Here is a 19,684-nt window from a genome sequence, read left to right as displayed (position 1 = left end):
TTGCCAAATGCACATAACCAAACTACAAAAAGAATAGAATTGAATCATTTGAACTCTTGATAATGGGATTTATATCCGAAACCGGTCGTGTCATCGAAGAAAATAAAAGGGTACTAGTAATTATACAGATATAATAAATTGAATAAATTTAGAAAATGCGTTAATACAGAATAAAATGGAAATTTCATCCTTCTAGACCTTGTAATATTCAAAATCTCATTTGTTTTGCAAGTTTCCATGTAATTGTAATTTTCAAAAATTCATATAAAAATTCAGTATATTTTAATCAATATACAACATACCGTAGCTCAAATTGATGTTGGAGTTAATATTGTAAAGTAGCCTATATAATGTTGATAATTTTCTTCGAAAAACAAATTAGAATTATGATCTTCGAAAAGTTTATTTCTAAATCTTTAGATATCCTTGAGTGAATCTATCAAACCAAGTAGGACTGACTAATTTATATAACTTCAGTATGGTAGATCATCCTTAATTCTCAATAATATAGTATTATATCGACAATTAATTTTATCCCCGGCAATAGGCAGTACCAGGAGTAATTATTGTGAAATATACACATTTTTTAAAAAGTTGAAATTTGAACTTTCTAATCCCCTCCGTTTCTAATTCAGAACCAGTCGGCAGTGTGAAACCGAAATTCCCTCAAGTTTCCAAAAGTCTAACCTACTTAAATTCGAATCATAAAGAAAGCGCCACCATTGTTTGCCCGGCTCAAGGCTACCCCGTTCCAATGTTTAGGTGAGTGCCATATTTTTAAATAATTATTGTAGAAATTTTGATGTCATCGAAGAAAACTAAAGGTTATATACTCTATATTATAATAAGACAGAATAAATTTATATAGTTAGTATATGGTTGCTTTGTTTTGTCAACTTAATAAAATTCTGCATAGACATTTCGAACTTGATTTATCGTCTAAAAGTTACAAATGATTGAAATCTCAATTATGTTGTGAAAAAAGTGGTATCCTCTTGAGAAAATCTCATTAATGATATCATGAAACTCAAATTTGAGGAAAGTGTTTTTTTTTTCAAACCACGATAATCCTAAAAAATGATTTTGTTCACAACTAATTTTCCACCACCTCCAACCATTGAAGGAAAAGAGTTCTCCTCGATTTTGATTGAAACCTGTTGCTTTTTCCTGTTTTTCTCATTTGAAGAACCGGTTGGATCGACTGCTCCAAAGTTCCCCACAATTTCCAACGTACAGGGCTTCCGAACCATTATTAGTAAGGCGATCACATTGCTTTGTCCAGCCCAGGGGTTTCCGGTGCCATTTTACAGGTATTGCAACTTCTTTTCCAAAGTGCGAAATTTGTAATTGATGGGTTGATATTGCTTGGTTGTTGTTATGAGGTATTTTCAAGCTCTATATGTTATTGCGGATGGTTCATTCGAAAATAGGAAAATAATTCCAAATTTATTTTTTATTTATTTATGTATTTATTTATTGACCGAGCGAAGTGAGGTCTAAGATTCAAGTCGATGGTTTGGTATTTATCTTAATGTTTAAATGTTTATATGTTGCGCATTTTCGGCCTAACGCGGTAATAGATTTTCATGAAATTTGACAGGTATGTTCCTTTTTTAATTGCACGTCGACTTATATACAAGGTTTTTGGAAATTTTCCATTTCAAGGATAATATAAAAGGAAAAAGGAGCCCCCTTCATACGCCAATATTAGAGTAAAAACCAGACTATAGAATATTATTCATCATAAATCAGCTGACAAGTGATTACACAGATGTGTGGAGAAGCCAGTCTATTGCCAATACCTACTATTACTTAGTAATAGTAGGTATTGCTATTGCTGTATTTCCATAAGGTCTATAGTTTCAATCAGGTACTTTTGGATGAGAATACTGCGTGAGGTCTACTGTTCACAGAACTACTAGTTTACAATTCAAATGACACTAATGTAATAACATTGGTAGATAAAATAATAAGGTAGTCCTGTGCTATTTTTCTTCCAAATTTATAGGTGACAGAGTCCAAGATAAGGTCAGAATTTCACGTGTACACATTTTATAAAATTTTAGTCCAAAATAAACATGAAAACTATCAATTTTGAATTTAGATGGCTTGAATTAATTAAAAATATTCCACTCAATTACCACTCGCAACGAATAATATTGAGTTATTTAAGAAAATTTGGAGCCATTGAAGAAACACAACCTTATAAACAAATAGCTTCATGAAATATTATATTACTCATAATTCAAGCTCTTTAATATTTCATTGCAGACGGTTTATTCGAAAAATAAGAAAAATAATTTAAAATATCATATCACTCATAATAGTAGTGGTTTAAATGATAATTTAAAATCAATAATCATAATTTATTAAATCAATTGAGCTTATAGAAATGTTTGAAATAATTTCAAAATTTGATTCCCTTGGCATTCATCTCCTGTAGGGAATAAATTCAGAAAATTCTTGGAATAAATCAATGTACCGATATCAAAGTTTCTAATAAATGGCATTTTATCAGTCCCCATACATGTTTTAGCCAAAAAATTCCTGTAATAATGGAATTTTGTTTTTGTTCAATATCAGAACCTGTTGGATCAACTACCCCCAAAATTTCCTTCAATGGACAATGTTCATGGATTTCGTGCATTGCAAACTAGATCCATCACTCTACTTTGTCCAGCTTAGGGGTTTCCTGTACCATTTTACACGTATCAAAAATAATAACTTATAATTTGAATCCATTCCAATCAAGATAGATTTGTCACCTTATTGGTTTCAAAAATCCTGTAATAATGGAACTTTATTTTTGTTCAATATCAGAACCTGTTGGATCAACTGCTCCTAAATTCCCCACAATGGACAATGTTCGAGGATTTCGTACTGTACAAACTAGGTCCATTACTCTACTATGCCCAGCTCAGGGGTTTCCTGTACCATTTTACAGGTATCAAGAATAATATATTTTAATTTGAATCCATCCCAATAATGATCGATTTGTGACCTTAATAAAAACAATATGAAAACCTTGTAGTGCCCTTTATTATAAAAAGGGCCAGTTCCGAGCTCGGGATTTAGCTAAGTCCTAGACTTTAGACAGCTGGAGTCAGAAAATTGGCTTTCCAAAACAGGGCGTAGTCGCAGCTTTTATAACAGTAGTCGTAGTTTTTATTTTCTCATTTCTTAAATTGGAAACGTTTTTCTTTGACGAAATTAGACATTCCTAAATAATTCAAAATAGCTGAAACTTTACACTATTTTCTCTTTATTTTATTTCGTGTTCAATTTTCTAGTTTTTCGAAATTTAATTCAAACGTGACCATGGCAATGACTGCGACTACGCCCCGTTTTGGAAAACCAATTTTCTGACTCCAGCTGTTTAGAGTCTAGGACTTGGCTAAATCCCGAGCTCGGAAACCGGCCCTAAGATATTTTAAATACTAGTTTCGACCCTAACTTAGGTCATTCTATATTTGTGACCTTATTGGTTTCAAGCCTTTTTTAGTATACATTCCGAGTATAAAAGTTTTATTGATCTAATTTGTAGAAACATAATGAAAGGAGTAGCATAGATTAAAAAAGAAAAGACAAATGATCTCCCTATGCACTATTAAGGAATTGTGGTATTCTAGATCAGTAATATTCATTAGGCTATAAATATGATGATTGATTACAAGAACAAAAATTGAAACAAAAAAAAAGACAAATGATCTCCCTATGCACTATTAAGGAATTGTGGTATTCTAAATTTGATACTTCAATTTTCTCTTGCCATTTTTCTTCTATCAGAACCAATGGGAGCTTCAAAGCCGAAAATTCCGAACATTGAAGATATTCGAGGTTTTAAAAGCACTTTACATGCTACTCTGATATGTCCAGCTCAAGCATTTCCAGTGCCCTATTTCAGGTAAGAGACGATTTTTTTAATAATTCTATGGAAAGTAAACTGGATTATGGTCTTTATTATTGGAGATAAAGAGGTAAGATTGTGTTATACTAGTCAAATAATTTAGTATTCTAAATATTTATCCAAGTAAACTGGATTTGGGTGATAATAATTATTGGAGATGCAAAGGTGAGAATGTGTTGTGGAAAAATTCAGTATTCTAAACATTGAGGCGCGTGGTTCAATATTTGAGATAGCTATGTCAATTCATGGGAATATTGGTCCTTGATAGGATTGCTTCTACAAGTACCTAAAGTATTATTTGTAAGTGAAGTCTTTAAATCCCAAGCAAAATATTTTACGGTCATCGAAAATAATTTGGTGTAGTTTCTATGACTAGAAGCCGGTTTCTGAAAATGTCAGTACCTGATAACATAGAGAAACAATAGCATAAGTAGATATCCCATGGTATAGGGCATTTATGTCGCAACTTTTACTGTTATCTCAAGCTTTTACTGTTATGTCATGAGCCGATAGTTCATGTAATTCTTTTCCGTGAAGCTGTGTGACACTGGTAGTCTCTCATATTGTGCCGTTCATACACTCTCACCCCAACAAAACAGTAAAATTCGACAATAATCAACAGTAATCGGCTTGAGATAACAGTAAAAGTTTCTATATAAACGCCCTATACCATGGGATATCTACTTACGCTATTGTTTCTCTATGCTGATACTTACTTACTGCCATGGCCATACATATCTGAATAGATATTTAGCCGCACCAACAAAGCCCCTCCACCTCTCTCGATTCTCCGCGTCCTCCTCGGTTGCTCCAATTCTATTCATATCGGCCTTCACTTGACTCCACCATTTCCGTCGTGGCCTTCCTCTCGGTCGTCGTCCTTCTGGATTTCTTTTCAATACTAGATTGAGATTGCTGTCCTCTTCCTTCTCAAAACATGCCCTGCACATCTGATCCTTCTACACTTGATTCTATACTTGAACTCGCATACTACATCTGGCTCCCTATAAAGGTCTCCAAGTTCTCTGTTGTGTCTCTTCCTCCACTCTCCTCCCTCATTTATAGGTCCATCTAAGGACCTTGTTCTCAAATACAATCAATTTCCTTTCCTCCTTTCTATACAACTTCCATGTCTCAGCACCGTAGAGAAATATTGGACTGATAATGGTTTTATAGAATTTAATTTTTCTAAGGACCTTGTTCTCAAATACAATCAATTTCTTTTCCTCCTTTCTATCTAACTTCCATGTCCCAGCACCGTAGAGCAATATTGGACTGATAATGGTTTTATAGATTTTAATTTTCCCAGTATGTGATAACAATTTTGAGGACATAAGTTTTTGCATGCATAGAAACATCTGTTTGCAAGGTTTAGCCTATTCTGTATTTCTGTCACTTCTGTGCTTCGTTCAGAAATGACAACGCCTAAGTAGCCTACTTAAAAGTGTCTACTTTTTCAAAGTACTGACCGTTCAGTACCTGATAGGAAATGATAATTGATAATGATAACTGGTAGTACCAGATAATGTTCAGACAGGAAATAGGAATAGCATAGAAAACCTAGATGAATGAGTGAATGAATTAGTGGTGTTCTACTTGAAGCTGAAGACTCAGTTGAATTTACGAAATTCATTTTATTTAAAAAATGCAGCTCTAGTGAGAGAAAGGAGGATTCATCATATGATTGGAGGATTCCTTATCACTCAAACTAGACTCATTCTAAGCTGAATTTGAAAATAAAGCTCATAAAAAGCTCATGCCTTAGTAAGTAATCTAAACCCCTTTTGAATCAAATTGAAAAATAAAATCTCCCATAGATGAAACTCATTTTTTAAGGTAAACTCGATAAAACTATAACAATGATATTATCCCTAGTAATGAAGTAAATATCGGGGCACCGAGCTTCGCTCATTATTTTTATTTATTCATAAACAGAACACAATTCTCTAAAATGATCGTGTTTATATTTCACAGCTGGCTATACGTTATCTTATGAATTTCGGGGATGCGATATTTTGATTTTTCACATATCCACATTTTCACTATCCACAGCTGTTTCAGCCAAGGATGAATTATCCTTTTAATGTCGTTCAGCGAGTTTTCCCAAGTATGAGACCTAGTGCAATCGAATCTTTATATCATAAACCTACAATGTTCCAAATTTGGTAAAAATCGTTAGAGCCGTTTTCGAGATCCGTTAAACATAAATAACCAGATATAAAAATAACCAAATATATAAATACAGAAATTGCTCGCTTAATATAATAGGATTTTGAACTTACATAGGTTTTATTAAACTTTGCAATCATGTTTACTCAGCACCAACAGTTCAGGCTTCAGTTGTTTTTCTTGAAGATATAATAATATTCATCTCAGTAATTTGTATATAGTTAGTATATACACATCGTTTTTGAATTATTGTAAAGTGTAAATAAAAGGCATTTATCTGTCTATCTATTTATCTATCTGTATAAACGGACAAGTATTTTAAATTCTTCTCGATTTTTTTTGAACGATTCATTATAAAATGAGCATTTTACTCTTTCAAAGTTGAGCGGTAGAGAGGACTTGAAACTCCTAACTTCGCCTAATACAGGATATTTTCATTCTTAATTTCTTCATCTATTCTTGACAGAGCCTGTTGGAACGTCGCGTCCGCAGATTCCAAATTTGAAAGACGTAAGGGGTGTGGCCACTTCTAAGGGATCCACGGTGGCTGTACTTTGTCCCGCTCAAGGGTTCCCTGTGCCCTTTTATCGGTATGAAAATTGAAACTTTTCTCAAAAAAGTTGAAATCGTATCTGCCATTTTATATTGATTTGCGCTTGAGAATAATAATTAATCCTGGAAACTGAGTTGTAAATGTATCTTGGAAGATACTGGTTTGGTTTGAACACATCCTACAGAATATATAAACTAATCAGTGTTTATAATATCCAAGTAAATTGGAAGTTATCTTATAAATTCGTTAGAAATGTAATCTCAGAAGAGTGTTGGTGGGCGTATGAATTTTGCTTGTTTTAATCCCTTCAAGTACGGTATCTACTATAATATAGCATTCCTCAAATTAAATATTATTGTTTTTGTAACCCCTGTTCCAGTACGGTATTGAACCACACATTCCTATGTACATATGAATATTGAATGAAAAAGATTAAGAAATTGTCAAAAAACCACAGATTTATTGATACTTAGAAAGACCGGTTTCGGTTATTACACCATTGTCAATCTCTGATAAACAGATAAAATCTCTGTAATCTCTGGTGTAATAATCGAAACCGGTCTTTCTAAGTATCAATAAATCTGCGTTTTTGACAATTTCTTAGTCTTTTTCATTCAATATGAATAATTACCACAAAATAAACTTCTCAACTACACAAAAAGTACATATGAATCTTGGGTTTTGAAATTTTGGAGAGTGGTGTTGCTATTTAATTTGATTGACTAATAAGTGGAGTTTATAACATATATTTCATTTCAAATTGAATTGGCACTTCGATCTAAAGCAATTTTAGTTTTTGTTGAAGTTGCTTAAGATGAGGCTACCGGTATGCTCTAGTTATTTGGGTGTGAGCTGTTGATTTTATTGTCTTTTTGCTAGGACATAAACATTTCAGTATCTTTAGTTGAAATTCGTTTGTATAACAGATGGAAATTACTGAGATATTGCAATCATTTAAATGCTAATGAATTATCAATTCTATTATTAAACGAAAATCTCAATTAAATGCTGTAAATCACCCCAAAGACTTCTACTACTGCAAATATTGATAACAGGGTAAATAGCTAGATGGAAATTCTTCGTTTGAATAATTTTAGAATATTTTAGTATATTTAAAGTGATTTTGGTCGATGCAATTTGGTGAATTGATGTCTTGGGATATAGTGATTTTGGTTCATTGAGAAATAGGAACAGATAAAAGTTAGCTGTCTTTGTTATAGGCACGTCTTGGATATTACTATAGAATAGTTCGCCATCTAGAGATATAGCTATAGATATTTGCTATTCTCATCTTCGTCATTTATTTATTTATTTTGACCAAATATTTAAAGTGGCTTGAATCAAATTCTGATAATGACGGTATTGAAATATCTCAGATTGATTCAAGTTTTGTATTGTTTTATAATTTTTGATAATTAAGTCGTCGTATTTTTTCCAATAAGCATAGTTTGTCGTTTGTTTCATTGTTGTTTCTTTGTGAAGTTCACTAAAATTTTATTGGTGGCTTTTCCTTTTCTTACTGAGTGCTTTTTGTATTTTTCAATATAAAGTCAATTTGGATTTCCACTTGGCTCTTGTTTTGCGAAGCAACTAATGAAGCAATTCATTCCATCGGGGATAAATTTGTCCACTTGCTTATTGAAAGAGATGAACCTATTCGGATACATGAGGGAAATGCATTTGCTTCATTGAGAAAGTTGTAATTTTCATGTTAGAAAGAAGAACTTGAAAGTCCTGATATCAAGTTTTTCTGATTTTTCTTCTTATCCTTCATATCATGTTGTTTTGTTCATCGTTCTTCCTGCATATATTTATTCATACAATTTTCAAATTCCAATGTTCCTAGCCAGTTCATTTGTCATCATCGGCAGTTGTAGGCAAAGAGAATTAAAACTTATATTTTGAATAATAAATAAAACTGAACAATTGCAAAAATATTGTGCATATAAGCCTACATAAATTTTGTTTTTATTATAAATTATGTAAAATTCCATATTCTTAACATTATTAACTTTTTATAATTTTACTAGAACCAAATACGATCCCATTATTTTCATCCTTGAATAAAAATTGATAAATTATGTCGAGTAAAATTTAATTTTTCAACTCCGAATTTAACATTATTTCAAAAATGATGTCTCATACATTACAATACAGCTTTTGTGCTATACACCTTCCGGCCCAAGAGATATTCAATGAGCTGAACTTAGATAGGAAACTATCCCAAACACGTTGATAGAGAGAGAAGGTAGAGTTTTATCAAATATTAAAGATATCTTTAAAGATACTCGTATTATTTTGTCTCAGGTTTAATCTCTCACTCCAAATAGACTGGGCTACTTTCATTCTCTATTCACTAGGATATTTCTCATAATTTTTTTCTCAACGGTTTTTTTCAAATCTTGATCTTATCAGAGCCAGTCGGTAGTGTGAAGCCCAAATTTCCAACGGTTGACAAAAGCCGAACGTTCGAATCGCAACTGAAGTGGAGTGTCACACTTCTATGTCCTGTGCAGGGATATCCTGTCCCAATGAGTCGGTATGTCAACTATCCAATCATTTTTGGCATGCTGATTCACTTCTAAATCAAATTATAAAAACTATACTATAGAATGAAAATGAATTGCTATTAATATAAAAAAATGAATTTTAAAACAATTATGAAGTGAAAAATGCACTTACTTATTATAGTGAGGTAGTGAGGTCCACGTTATAATGGCAGTGTGAGAAAGATAGGAGATCAACGTTGCCGATCCTCGTCTTGTGAATGCCTTTTATAGACTGATTAAATTATATGAAAAATAGCTGATGAAAAAAAAATATTTTTCAATAATTTCATAATGAATTTTCATGATTAAGATGAAATATTTTGTTAATTGACCGAGCGAAGTGTGGTCTAAGATTCAAGTCGACGGTTTGGCATTTCTCTTAATGTTTAAATGTTTATATGTTTTTATGTTGCGCATTTACGGCGAAACGCGGTAATAGATTTTCATGAAATTTGACAGGTATGTTACTTTTTAATTGCGCGTCGACGTATATACAAGGTTTTTGGAAATTTTGCATTTCAAGGATATAAAAGGAAAAAGGACGCCAATATTAGTGTAAAAATCAGACTATAGAATTATTCATCATAAATCAGCTGACAAGTGATTACACAGATGTGTGGAGAAGCCAGTCTATTGCTATATTTCCATAAGGTCTATAGTGAGTTTCAATCAGGTACTTGTGGATGAGAATACTGCGTGAGGTCTACTGTTCATTGTTCACAGAACTACTAGTTGATTATTAATTCTACATTATTGAAAGACGATCTGGCAACAGAGCAAAGCGAGAAAGAGATGGCGCTATCTGCTTTGTTGAATGATAGACAAGGATAGCAATACCATTGCCAATCAAACACTGACATTATAACGTGGACCTCACTATAGAAGTGACGGATCACTTCATGAATGCTTTAAAATTCAATTTTTATATTAATTGTGGAAACGTTTGGATATGTAACAAACTATTAATAGTTTAAATTCCTTCCAATTCATGTTTTTATTGAAATCTGTATCATCTTTTCAAACTAATTTTGAAATTATTGATTTAATTTTCGTCCATAAATAGAGCCGGTTAGCAGTGCTGCTCCAAAAGTACCGTCCAAGTCAAAATTCGATCAAGTGTTTCATCAGCTGAAAAGTACATTCGCCTTACTATGTACGGCACAGGGGCATCCTATACCATTCTTCCGGTCAGTAGATTTTTAGTCCAATCAGTCAATATATTTCTAGCTATATTACTGATCTCTAGTCAGTATTTTTTCAAGTCTTTTGTAGAAAGATGTTGTAGGATTTAGTTCCAAACAATGTTTTATTTCCAACTTTCTGAAATGTATGAATTCAGGGCTGCTTTCTTTTATTTATTAAATAGAATTATGGTACCCTATGAAATTGATAAAATAATCATAATTTGTATTTTCATCTATTATTTTATTAATTTCAAAGGGTACTATAATTCTATTCCAACTTTTTGATTGATTTGGATAAGATTTTCTTGCACCTGACTGTCACCCGGTTGCACAAAAGTCTGTTTACGTTTAATCCCGATCAAATGCTATGAGAACCAATCAGAGAAGCATTCTTCTCTGAAAAACCTTCTCTGATTGGTTCTCGTCGAATTAAATCATCATTAAAATTTATCAGGCTTTTGTGCAACCGGACCTATAAGTTTGAATCTTATGGACCATTAAATGTATATTTATGTTCGATGGTCTATTTGATTCAATTTTGATATTAGAAACCGGGTACTATAGGATATTGATTGTAGGAAATTCTTTCAATAACTACTTTTACACGATTTTCCTGTATTTTTACTTTCCTTGCCCTACTACCATAGGTAAGGAAAGTATTGCTTTCCAAAAAAAATTAAGGTACCCCAATTTCAAGTTTTCTATACGTTTCAAGGTCCCCTGAGTTCAAAAACATGATTTTTGGGTGTTGGTCTGTGTGTGTGTATGTGTGTATGTGTGTGTGTGTGTATGTCTGTGAACACGATAACTCCATTCCTAATTAACCGATCGACTTGAAATTTTAAACTTAAGGTCCCTATACCATGGGGACCCGACAATAAGAAATTCAATAAAATTCAATTCAAGATGGCGGAAAAAATGGCGGATAACTACTAAAAAACCATGTTTTTCACGTTTTTCTCGAAAATGGCTCTAACGATTTTCTTCAAATTTATATCATGGATAGCTATTTATAAGCCCTATCAACTAGCATAAGTCTCATTTCTGGGAAAATTTCAGGAGCTCCGTAATATTCTTGAGAAAAATGGCGGAAAATGACTAAAAAACCATGTTTTTCACGGTTTTCTCGAAAACGGCTCCAACGATTTTCTTCAAATTTATACCATGGAGAGCTATTTTTGAGCCCTATCAACTGGCATAAGTTTCATTTCTGGGAAAATTTCAGGAGCTCCGTAATATTCTTGAGAAAAATGGCGGATAATGACTAAAAATCCATGTTTTTTACCGTTTTCTCGAAAACTGCTCTAACGATTTACTTCAAATTCATACCATGGATAGATATTCATAAGCACTATCAACTGGCATGAGCCTCATTTCTGGGAAAATTCCATGAGCTCCGTAATATTCTTGAGAAAAATGGCGGATAATGACCAAAAACCAGGTTTTTCACGGTTTTCTCGAAAACGGCTCTAACGATTTTCTTCAAATTCAAGCCATGGGTAGCTATTCATAAGTCCTATCAAATGACATGAGTTTTTTCCTTGGAAAATTGCAGGAGCTCCGTAATATTCTTGAGAAAAATGGCGGATAATTACTAAAAAAACCATGTTTTTCACGATTCTTTCAAAATAACTTGACCGATTTTCTTCAAATTCATACTCTGTATAGTTATTTATCAGCTCTATTAACTGGCATGAGTCTCCTTTCTGGGAAACTAATGGGGGGTCCACCCCATCCTTGAGAAATGGACTTTGTAACCTCCTTCTCGTGCATGAGGCAGTTCATAAAAAGAACAAATAGTCGAGATATTTCATCTGTAGAACAGCTGTTTTGACGACTTTAAAAAAATGACGACCAAAAAAATCATTGAATTTCACAATTTACACAAAGGAAAAAGTACTCTGAAAACAATTATATATACACATATACAAAAGTCTGATCGTTGTTTCGAATATGAGCAAGGAAAGTTGTGTGAGTGTACCACACCAGATTTTTTATTTCATTTGCTCTACAGAACCGGTCGGTGCTAAAGCTCCAACATTTTCTACAGACTTGCAACTTATTTCATTCACTAGAAATAAGTTGCAAAGTTTCGCTCTTCTCTGTCAAGCTCAGGCGTTCCCTGTTCCGTCATTCAGGTGAGGATTTAGTGGAAATTTGGGAACATAACTCCAAAAATGTTACAAAAAATTGGAAATCTTTCGAAATTTAGATGGTTTCACCGCACTTGGGTACCTAGATACATTCAGTTTGCAGTCGTCTTTTTTCTTTAGGGCTACGTTTGATATGAATGAGAATATTCATATAAATCTCAGTACCCTTTCAAATTATAATTTATAAAATTATAAATTAAGTTATAATTTAAAAGGGTACTGACATTTATATTCTTATTTATTTTCAGTTTGAAGTTTATCAGGCAATTATAGTTTTCTGTTGAATGAAGTTTTTGAACTTTTTTCACGTATTTTTCTCGAAATGACTGACTGGAATGAATTATTTCTGTCATATTTTGTGTTGATATTGGTCCATACAGAACCAGTTGGAGCGAAAGGTCCAACATTTTCGTCAGATTTACAGAGTAGCACTTTTTCGCGTGGACAAGGTCAGGGTTTTGGATTGCTATGTCAGGCACAGGCGTACCCTGTTCCCTCATTCAGGTGAGAACCTTAACCTTAAACTATAGTGAGGTCCTCGTTATAATGGCAGTATTTGATTAACATTGGTCCTGCTATCGTTTTCTATCATTCAACAAAGCAGATTGCTCTATCCTTTTCTAGCGCTGCAACATGCAGATAGTTTTTTTAACAATATAGAAAACAAAATATCAAATCTCAATAATTGAAATTTATCATCCAATCTTTGAGAAATATTTTTTATTGACGAATAAAATGTTATTGATTATTTCTATCAAGAATGAATAGTTGATATTACATCAGATATACTTGGTATCCGATATCCTCTATAGAAAGCAGTATTGAGAATAATGTTCTCTTATCTTTCTCTACTGCAATTATAACATGGACCTCACTATAGTAAAATGAAATAGACACTTGTAACCTCAGATTAGATCAATTTTATCAACCTTAAACTTTCACTTGTAACGTTGGTTTACATCAATACAACTCATAAATAGCATGAATTACTTTTAAAATCTTGTTTTCAATGCAGAACCTGTAGGTTTGAAGTCTCCAATGTTCTCAACCGAAGCTAAACTCATCTGGTTTGTCAAAAAGGAGAAACAATCTTTTGCTCTTCTGTGTCCAGCTCAGGGGTTTCCTCTGCCTTCCTTCAGGTATATACAATTACCAGAATTTCTAGTGGTTTATTTAATTCTACTCCATTGAAAGTTCATCATTCATACTTGAATTAGTAATTTGATGGTATTTTGATAATTAGTCATGTATGAGGAGAAATTATCGCAATGATTGAGAGAAAAACAGTGGGTTCAACTCACAACTCACGGAGTGATCCGTGGTCTAGTGGATAGAGTGCTTGCGTAGCAGCACAGAGATCCCGGGTTCAATCCCTCTCATAACCAAAAGTTTTTTAACCAGATCACTCCCGTGTTATCGGATGGGCACGTTAACTGTCGGTCCCGGGTGAAGTATGACAGTCGTAAGGCCCATTGACGGCTTAAATTATATATTCAGGCGGTGGGACCTTCCCGCAAGGGACTCCCCACCAACAAAAGCCATACGAATTTACTTTTAACTCACAACTTATTCTAACTTTGTTGAAAGTAGGCCTATTACTTCTCTATTGCTTCTTGACTCCCAGGGCTTATGCGAAGATTCATGTCGGATTTTTATAATATTGTAAGCTACGTCTACTACTTATAAAAAGTACCGGTACAGTACCTAGTTAAGAAGAATTTTTTTTCCATCTATTACCAATTTTTTTCGTTATTAGTATGTTCATTAGTTTAATATTGTTTTTTGGATACCACATGTTTGAGAAGTGGAAAATAGGCATCATCCAGAACACTATTAAGGTACTATTTCTGAGTTTTTTCTAATCAATGGCTAAAATAGCCTATATTCATGTCAGAATTTATAGTTTCATAAGATAATTCTTTTAGAAAGTAATTTTTCTCAAGCTTCCAGTTTCTCTACTATTAGTTTGATATCTTGAGAGACCGGACTCCTCTTGAAAATTTTAAAAGAGAATTTGCAGACCGGGCTCTCCTTGAAATTTTGAAAGGAAATTTGAAAGTAGATGGGAAGTTGACCAACTACTCAGGCCTCTCTTATCTCTCAGCATAGCTTATCATAATTTTCCATTCCATTTCAATTTACGAGCATCTATTCGACATTTTTCTCTTGATTTCTAATCTGCAACTTGATAATTTGACAGAGCCGGTCGGCTTGAAACCTCCAACGTTGAGTTCAGATGCCAAATCCACCACCTATGAACGAACCTACGGCCAGAGTTTCGGACTGTTGTGCGGCGCGCAGGGGTTCCCACCTCCTGGATACAAGTGAATATTAACAAAAATATTTAGCAAACAAACAGAAATATACTATTGTGAGGTCCACGTTATAATTGCAGTATTTAATTAACGTTGGTGTTGCTATATTTGTCTATCATTTGGATATCCTTTTCTAGATCCCCAACGTTGCCAGATTATTTCAATAGTAAAGAAATATAATTAATCAACAAAATATTTAAACTCAGTTATGAACATTTATTATTTTATCATAGAAGAAAATATTTTATTGATGATTAAAATTTAATTGATGATTTTAAACAAGAATGAAAAGTTAATATTACATCAGTTATTATTCTCTCTAGAAGGAAGGGGCAAGGCAGAGAATCAACAACGCTGCTCTCCTGTAGCTGCTTCCTTCACTGCCATTATAACGTGGACCTCACTGTGGATTTCATTGAAATGTTCTCAAGTTTTCATACTAAAATGATGACTTGCAGACTTGAGAGCTATTGTGGAAACTTTAATATATTTATACTCACTGACTGTAGCATGCTTTCGAATCACTTGGGATTTATTCTCAACAGTCATCAAGAATTTTATTAATACAAAAAATTACTTTGGGTATTTACACCGAGTTTAATATGAACGGTTATTTTATATCACCAGGTACAGTAATGAACAATGCTTCTCTTTTCTGTGGAACATGCTAAATAGGGTGTAGTTTATCATACTGTTAGAAACAAAGCTCGATGATATTGGAATTTATGAAAAATAGACACTAGGTAGAGAAATCCACAATGTTTCTCTTTTCTGTGAAATATGGTGTGTAGTTTCTTATACTGTTAAAGAACACAGCTTGCTGATAGCGGGATTTATGGAAATGACGTATTGAAACAGTAGATCAAGTATATGTGGTTTTTATACTGTTCCAATACCCTAGATTCGAATACGGTCTGGAATTATCATCTTTCTGTTTATATCTTCTTTCATTGGTCCATTCATGATATCTTAATAGAAACTTTTGTATTATCATTCATCCCTTCATCATCACCGAGGCTTGAAATACTTGTAGAATGTTTCCTTTGTAAATAAATAAAAACTTAAATAAATATATTGACTGTAGTCAGATCCATTTTGAACTAAAAGCATTCCTACCAGCATTTTGAACTACTCATCATTACCTAGGCTTAAAACACTTGTAGAAATTTTCCTTAGTAAATAAATAAAATACTTTGGTATTTTGAATTTAGTCAGATTCAATTTTTGAACTGTCAGCATGTGTTGAATGGGAAGCATTGATGTTATTTATGAGGATTACTGACAGTTTGAAGTGAATCTCACTATATCTCTTTATCTGTTATCTGTCACTCTCTCTCTCTCTTTCTCACTTCTACAACGCATTCCAAGTCAAATGTGTTTATGTTGAATAGTTCTGTATCTCGTAGTGGATTGCATAGAGGTTGATGAAGATTGGTTACTCTAATAGATCGTCAATAGATTGATTAAAGTTCATATACGTGGGTACCTATAGAATTTTTTGATCTGTATCGGTATGATTTGTTAGGTAATCTCTTCATTGGAATCCAGTCTTGTTAAAAATAATATATTGTTTCACAATTTGAGTACTCCTAATATTTGAAAAGGTATTTGGAAAGGATTCAATATTTCTTAGAGTTTCCTTGAAGTTTGAAGTTTTTTTCCAATATTTGACTAGACTAGTACATATTTCCAGTCAAAGGGGTGAATAGTAACCTATTTCTTAAGTACCTATTTTCTCTACACATGTCTTCTCATTTTTGAATTATTTTTGACGACACTGCTGTCTAAATTGTATAACATTAGGTAGTTATAAAACACTAGTAAGTGATTAACTAATATTTACAAGTGGAATATTAACTAGCAGTTCGTCATGGATAGTGAAATAGATGAGTTACGTTGTAATGTTGGTTCTTAGTAGTAATGTTGAAAATTTTGACTGTACACTGTATGAACGGTTTAAGAGAAGGATGAAAGACGTTGTTACATTCGGTTGAAGGACAAATTGATAAAATCGGTGTCACAGATTCTGTTACATTGTATTTATAACTGTCTTTTGTAGTGTAAAATGAAGCTGGAGTAGATTTGATTCTTAAAGGTTCGGTTCCTACTTAGAGATGATGAATGATTAGATTAGAATAAAACCTTATAATTGTGTGCTACATTGCAGTATTATTCAAATGAATAAAATAGTGTAAGATCAGTGCCATATAAATCAAGAAATTATATATGTAGAAGCCTCTTTTATCAATAGAATTGGGGGAAAATTGATTTAGAAGTTCCAGGAGGAAGCAAGCTTACTCCATCTCAAACCAAGTCAGACATTTTCCTCTTTGCAAGTTGTTAACGAAATAATACATTTCAGGAATTGGTAACAAACGAAAAACTGAAAAAAAATATAAAATTGAATTTATTGAACCTCATTTACTATTTACATTAAACACGACTAGCATTCTGTAACCCTTATGACTAATGACTTTTTATCTCACTAGGCTTATTTCAATCACAATATATTCTGTCAGTAATTAATTATTACAAAGAAGTAGATTCCTAATCATTGATGGTAAAATAATGTCATCTTAGGTAGTTAAAATCATAACAAGGTAGGCTACATGAAAATAAGGAGCTTCCTATAAAATTAGAATAATTTGTTTCCCATAATGGATTATTTTAGACTTTTGAGGCGTTTATTTTTAACGGAAAATTGAAAATTTGATTCCCTCACGAACCAGCACAGAGTTATCCTACATCCCAATAAAACCATGGTTGAAATCAACGAATTGAAACCATTCCAAAGTAGAAAGTACAGTATTATTCTATAAAATTGATAATTTGTTATAAATCCATAATTCTCTTACATAAGTTTGTGAATTTTTAGAGCCAGTGGGAACTAAGGGCCCTGCTCTACCCATGTCAGCAAAAAAGAATTGGCAGGAAGGAAATTCAGGCAAAGAACTATCGTTGATGTGTACTGTCCAAGGATTTCCCGTGCCTTCTTTTAGGTAGGAAATAATTTGTCCAACTAATTTTTGAGCAAATGAAAAACAATCAATGGATTAGGATAATATCAAGTATTCGGTAAATGAAGTTTGTAAAACTATATCAGGTAATTTACTAAAAGAAGTCATGGTAAACTAAAACTAGCTACCTAAACAACTATTTTACCGAATTTTTACTATTTTACCGATTCGGTAAATCAAGTTTGTAAAACTATATTAGGTTTAGGACTAGGAGATTTTCTTGGTAAACTAAAACTAGCTACCTAAACAACTAACATGAACATTGAATATAATAATAAAAATAATTAAGAAATTGAATAATAAATCATTTCTACTGTACAATTATTATTTAAAATATTCAATGAAAGCTATATAAATAGAACTTAAGACTCCTGTTACAGCAAATACTGACCAAAGAACTAAATAGCATAAGGAAATTTGTATTAATTATTATACATTAATAATATTTCAGCAGTTCGTTAGCTACAATATCTGATAAAATCTCCCATCTTAAATAATAATTTCTTCCAAGTTTTCATAAATAGTTGATTACATTGAATAAAAGTTAATGATTTCTAAACATATTCATCACAATAATACACACAGATCAAATGGTGATATGTTAAGATTATTGTCTTATGTGGTATTCAAATTATAATACAAAGGGTAATATGAAGTCGGAACTTATGCAAGTTTCTTGTACAGTATGCTTATTCTATGGTTATATAATTACAATTCATCGTGAGTTATAATATAATTATATTCATCGTACGATTTTACTCAATCACATTCATTACAAAAATATATACGAGTTTTTGGTTAGACAAATTAACACGATACGGCCCAGTTGCACAAAAGTCGGTTTAATTTTAACCGTGATTAATTCCATGAGAACCAATCAGAGAAGGCGTTTTTGAAAAGACGGCTTCTCTGATTGGCTCTCGTGGAATTAATCACGGTTAAAATTTAACAGGCTTTTGTGCAACTGGCACTCAGATATTTCATATATGGTACAGACAGTTATTAATTAAGTCATGAATTATATACGGTAATCAATGTCATTGATATTCATTATCACAGAGGCTTCTCTACTAGTTGTACGAAATAATAGGTACTATGAAGCATCTAGATATAATATAGAAGAAAGTTCCTTTAGAAAGTTTTTCTATAGAAGAAAGTAGAAATCACCATCCACTACCTCTTCTCATTAAAAATGTATCCACATATCTATCACATTTATTTACAAATGATGAAAATGAATACCTAATATTTAAATGAACCTACCGTAACCTTAAAATCAATCGAGTCAACAAACATTTTCCTTATAGCGTGAATTCATGTTTCATTTGAATTTTAAAAAGTGCAGACGCATCTATAATGCGATTTTTTGATACATATTAGCATTTCAAAAATTATAAATAGAACTAAATTTAAATACAAAGAATCGCTAGCACAATATTTCTTATTTCATACATGACTAGTTTCGGGTATTTATCTCATTCTCAGGTTTTGACATTTCTGGGTAATAGGATAATATAATACAAAGTATCAAATATTCCTAGATAATTCAAGTTTTTTCATAAAATTATATAAGGGTGACAGTGATAAACTCCCATGTAGTCCCAACAAAATACTTGTACAAGTACTAAATTCGTCTTTCATTTTTTAAATAAAGTTTGGTTCGAACACTATCAACTCCCAATAATTTATCTTTATTAGAATAGGAGTTCACAAATTTTGATTTTTTTCTAAAAACATGAAGTTCTTAAATTGTTCAACCACAATTAGCTCCAATAGGATTTTTCAACAATGCTGCATTTTTAAGAATAAAAGAAGTTCTTTCATTGTTTAACCACAA

General features: G+C 32.4%; 1 protein-coding gene across 39 annotated transcripts in view; it reads left to right on the top strand.

Annotated features, from left to right (window-relative positions):
- Positions 1-19,684, top strand: part of LOC111045692 (Down syndrome cell adhesion molecule-like protein Dscam2) — a 460,637-nt gene that overhangs the window by 227,440 nt on the left and 213,513 nt on the right. For 4 of the 39 annotated variants that reach the window (XM_039427602.1, XM_039427621.1, XM_039427625.1 and 1 more), the window contains exon 7: positions 12,377-12,500. The exons of 31 other annotated variants lie outside the window; for them this stretch is intronic. In XM_039427602.1, the coding sequence (XP_039283536.1) occupies positions 12,377-12,500 (124 nt within the window). Of the gene's footprint in view, positions 1-1,186; positions 1,311-10,241; positions 10,366-12,376; positions 12,501-14,715; positions 14,840-19,684 lie in introns of all 39 variants that reach the window. 4 more of the 39 variants (XM_039427623.1, XM_039427643.1, XM_039427596.1 and 1 more) reach the window with 3 other exon arrangements.

Source organism: Nilaparvata lugens, chromosome 5 (genome assembly GCF_014356525.2).
Source record: "Nilaparvata lugens isolate BPH chromosome 5, ASM1435652v1, whole genome shotgun sequence".
Lineage (NCBI taxonomy): Eukaryota > Metazoa > Arthropoda > Insecta > Hemiptera > Delphacidae > Nilaparvata > Nilaparvata lugens.
The sequence above is the reverse complement of the archived record's forward strand: the minus strand, read 5'-3'. Positions and strand labels throughout refer to the sequence as shown.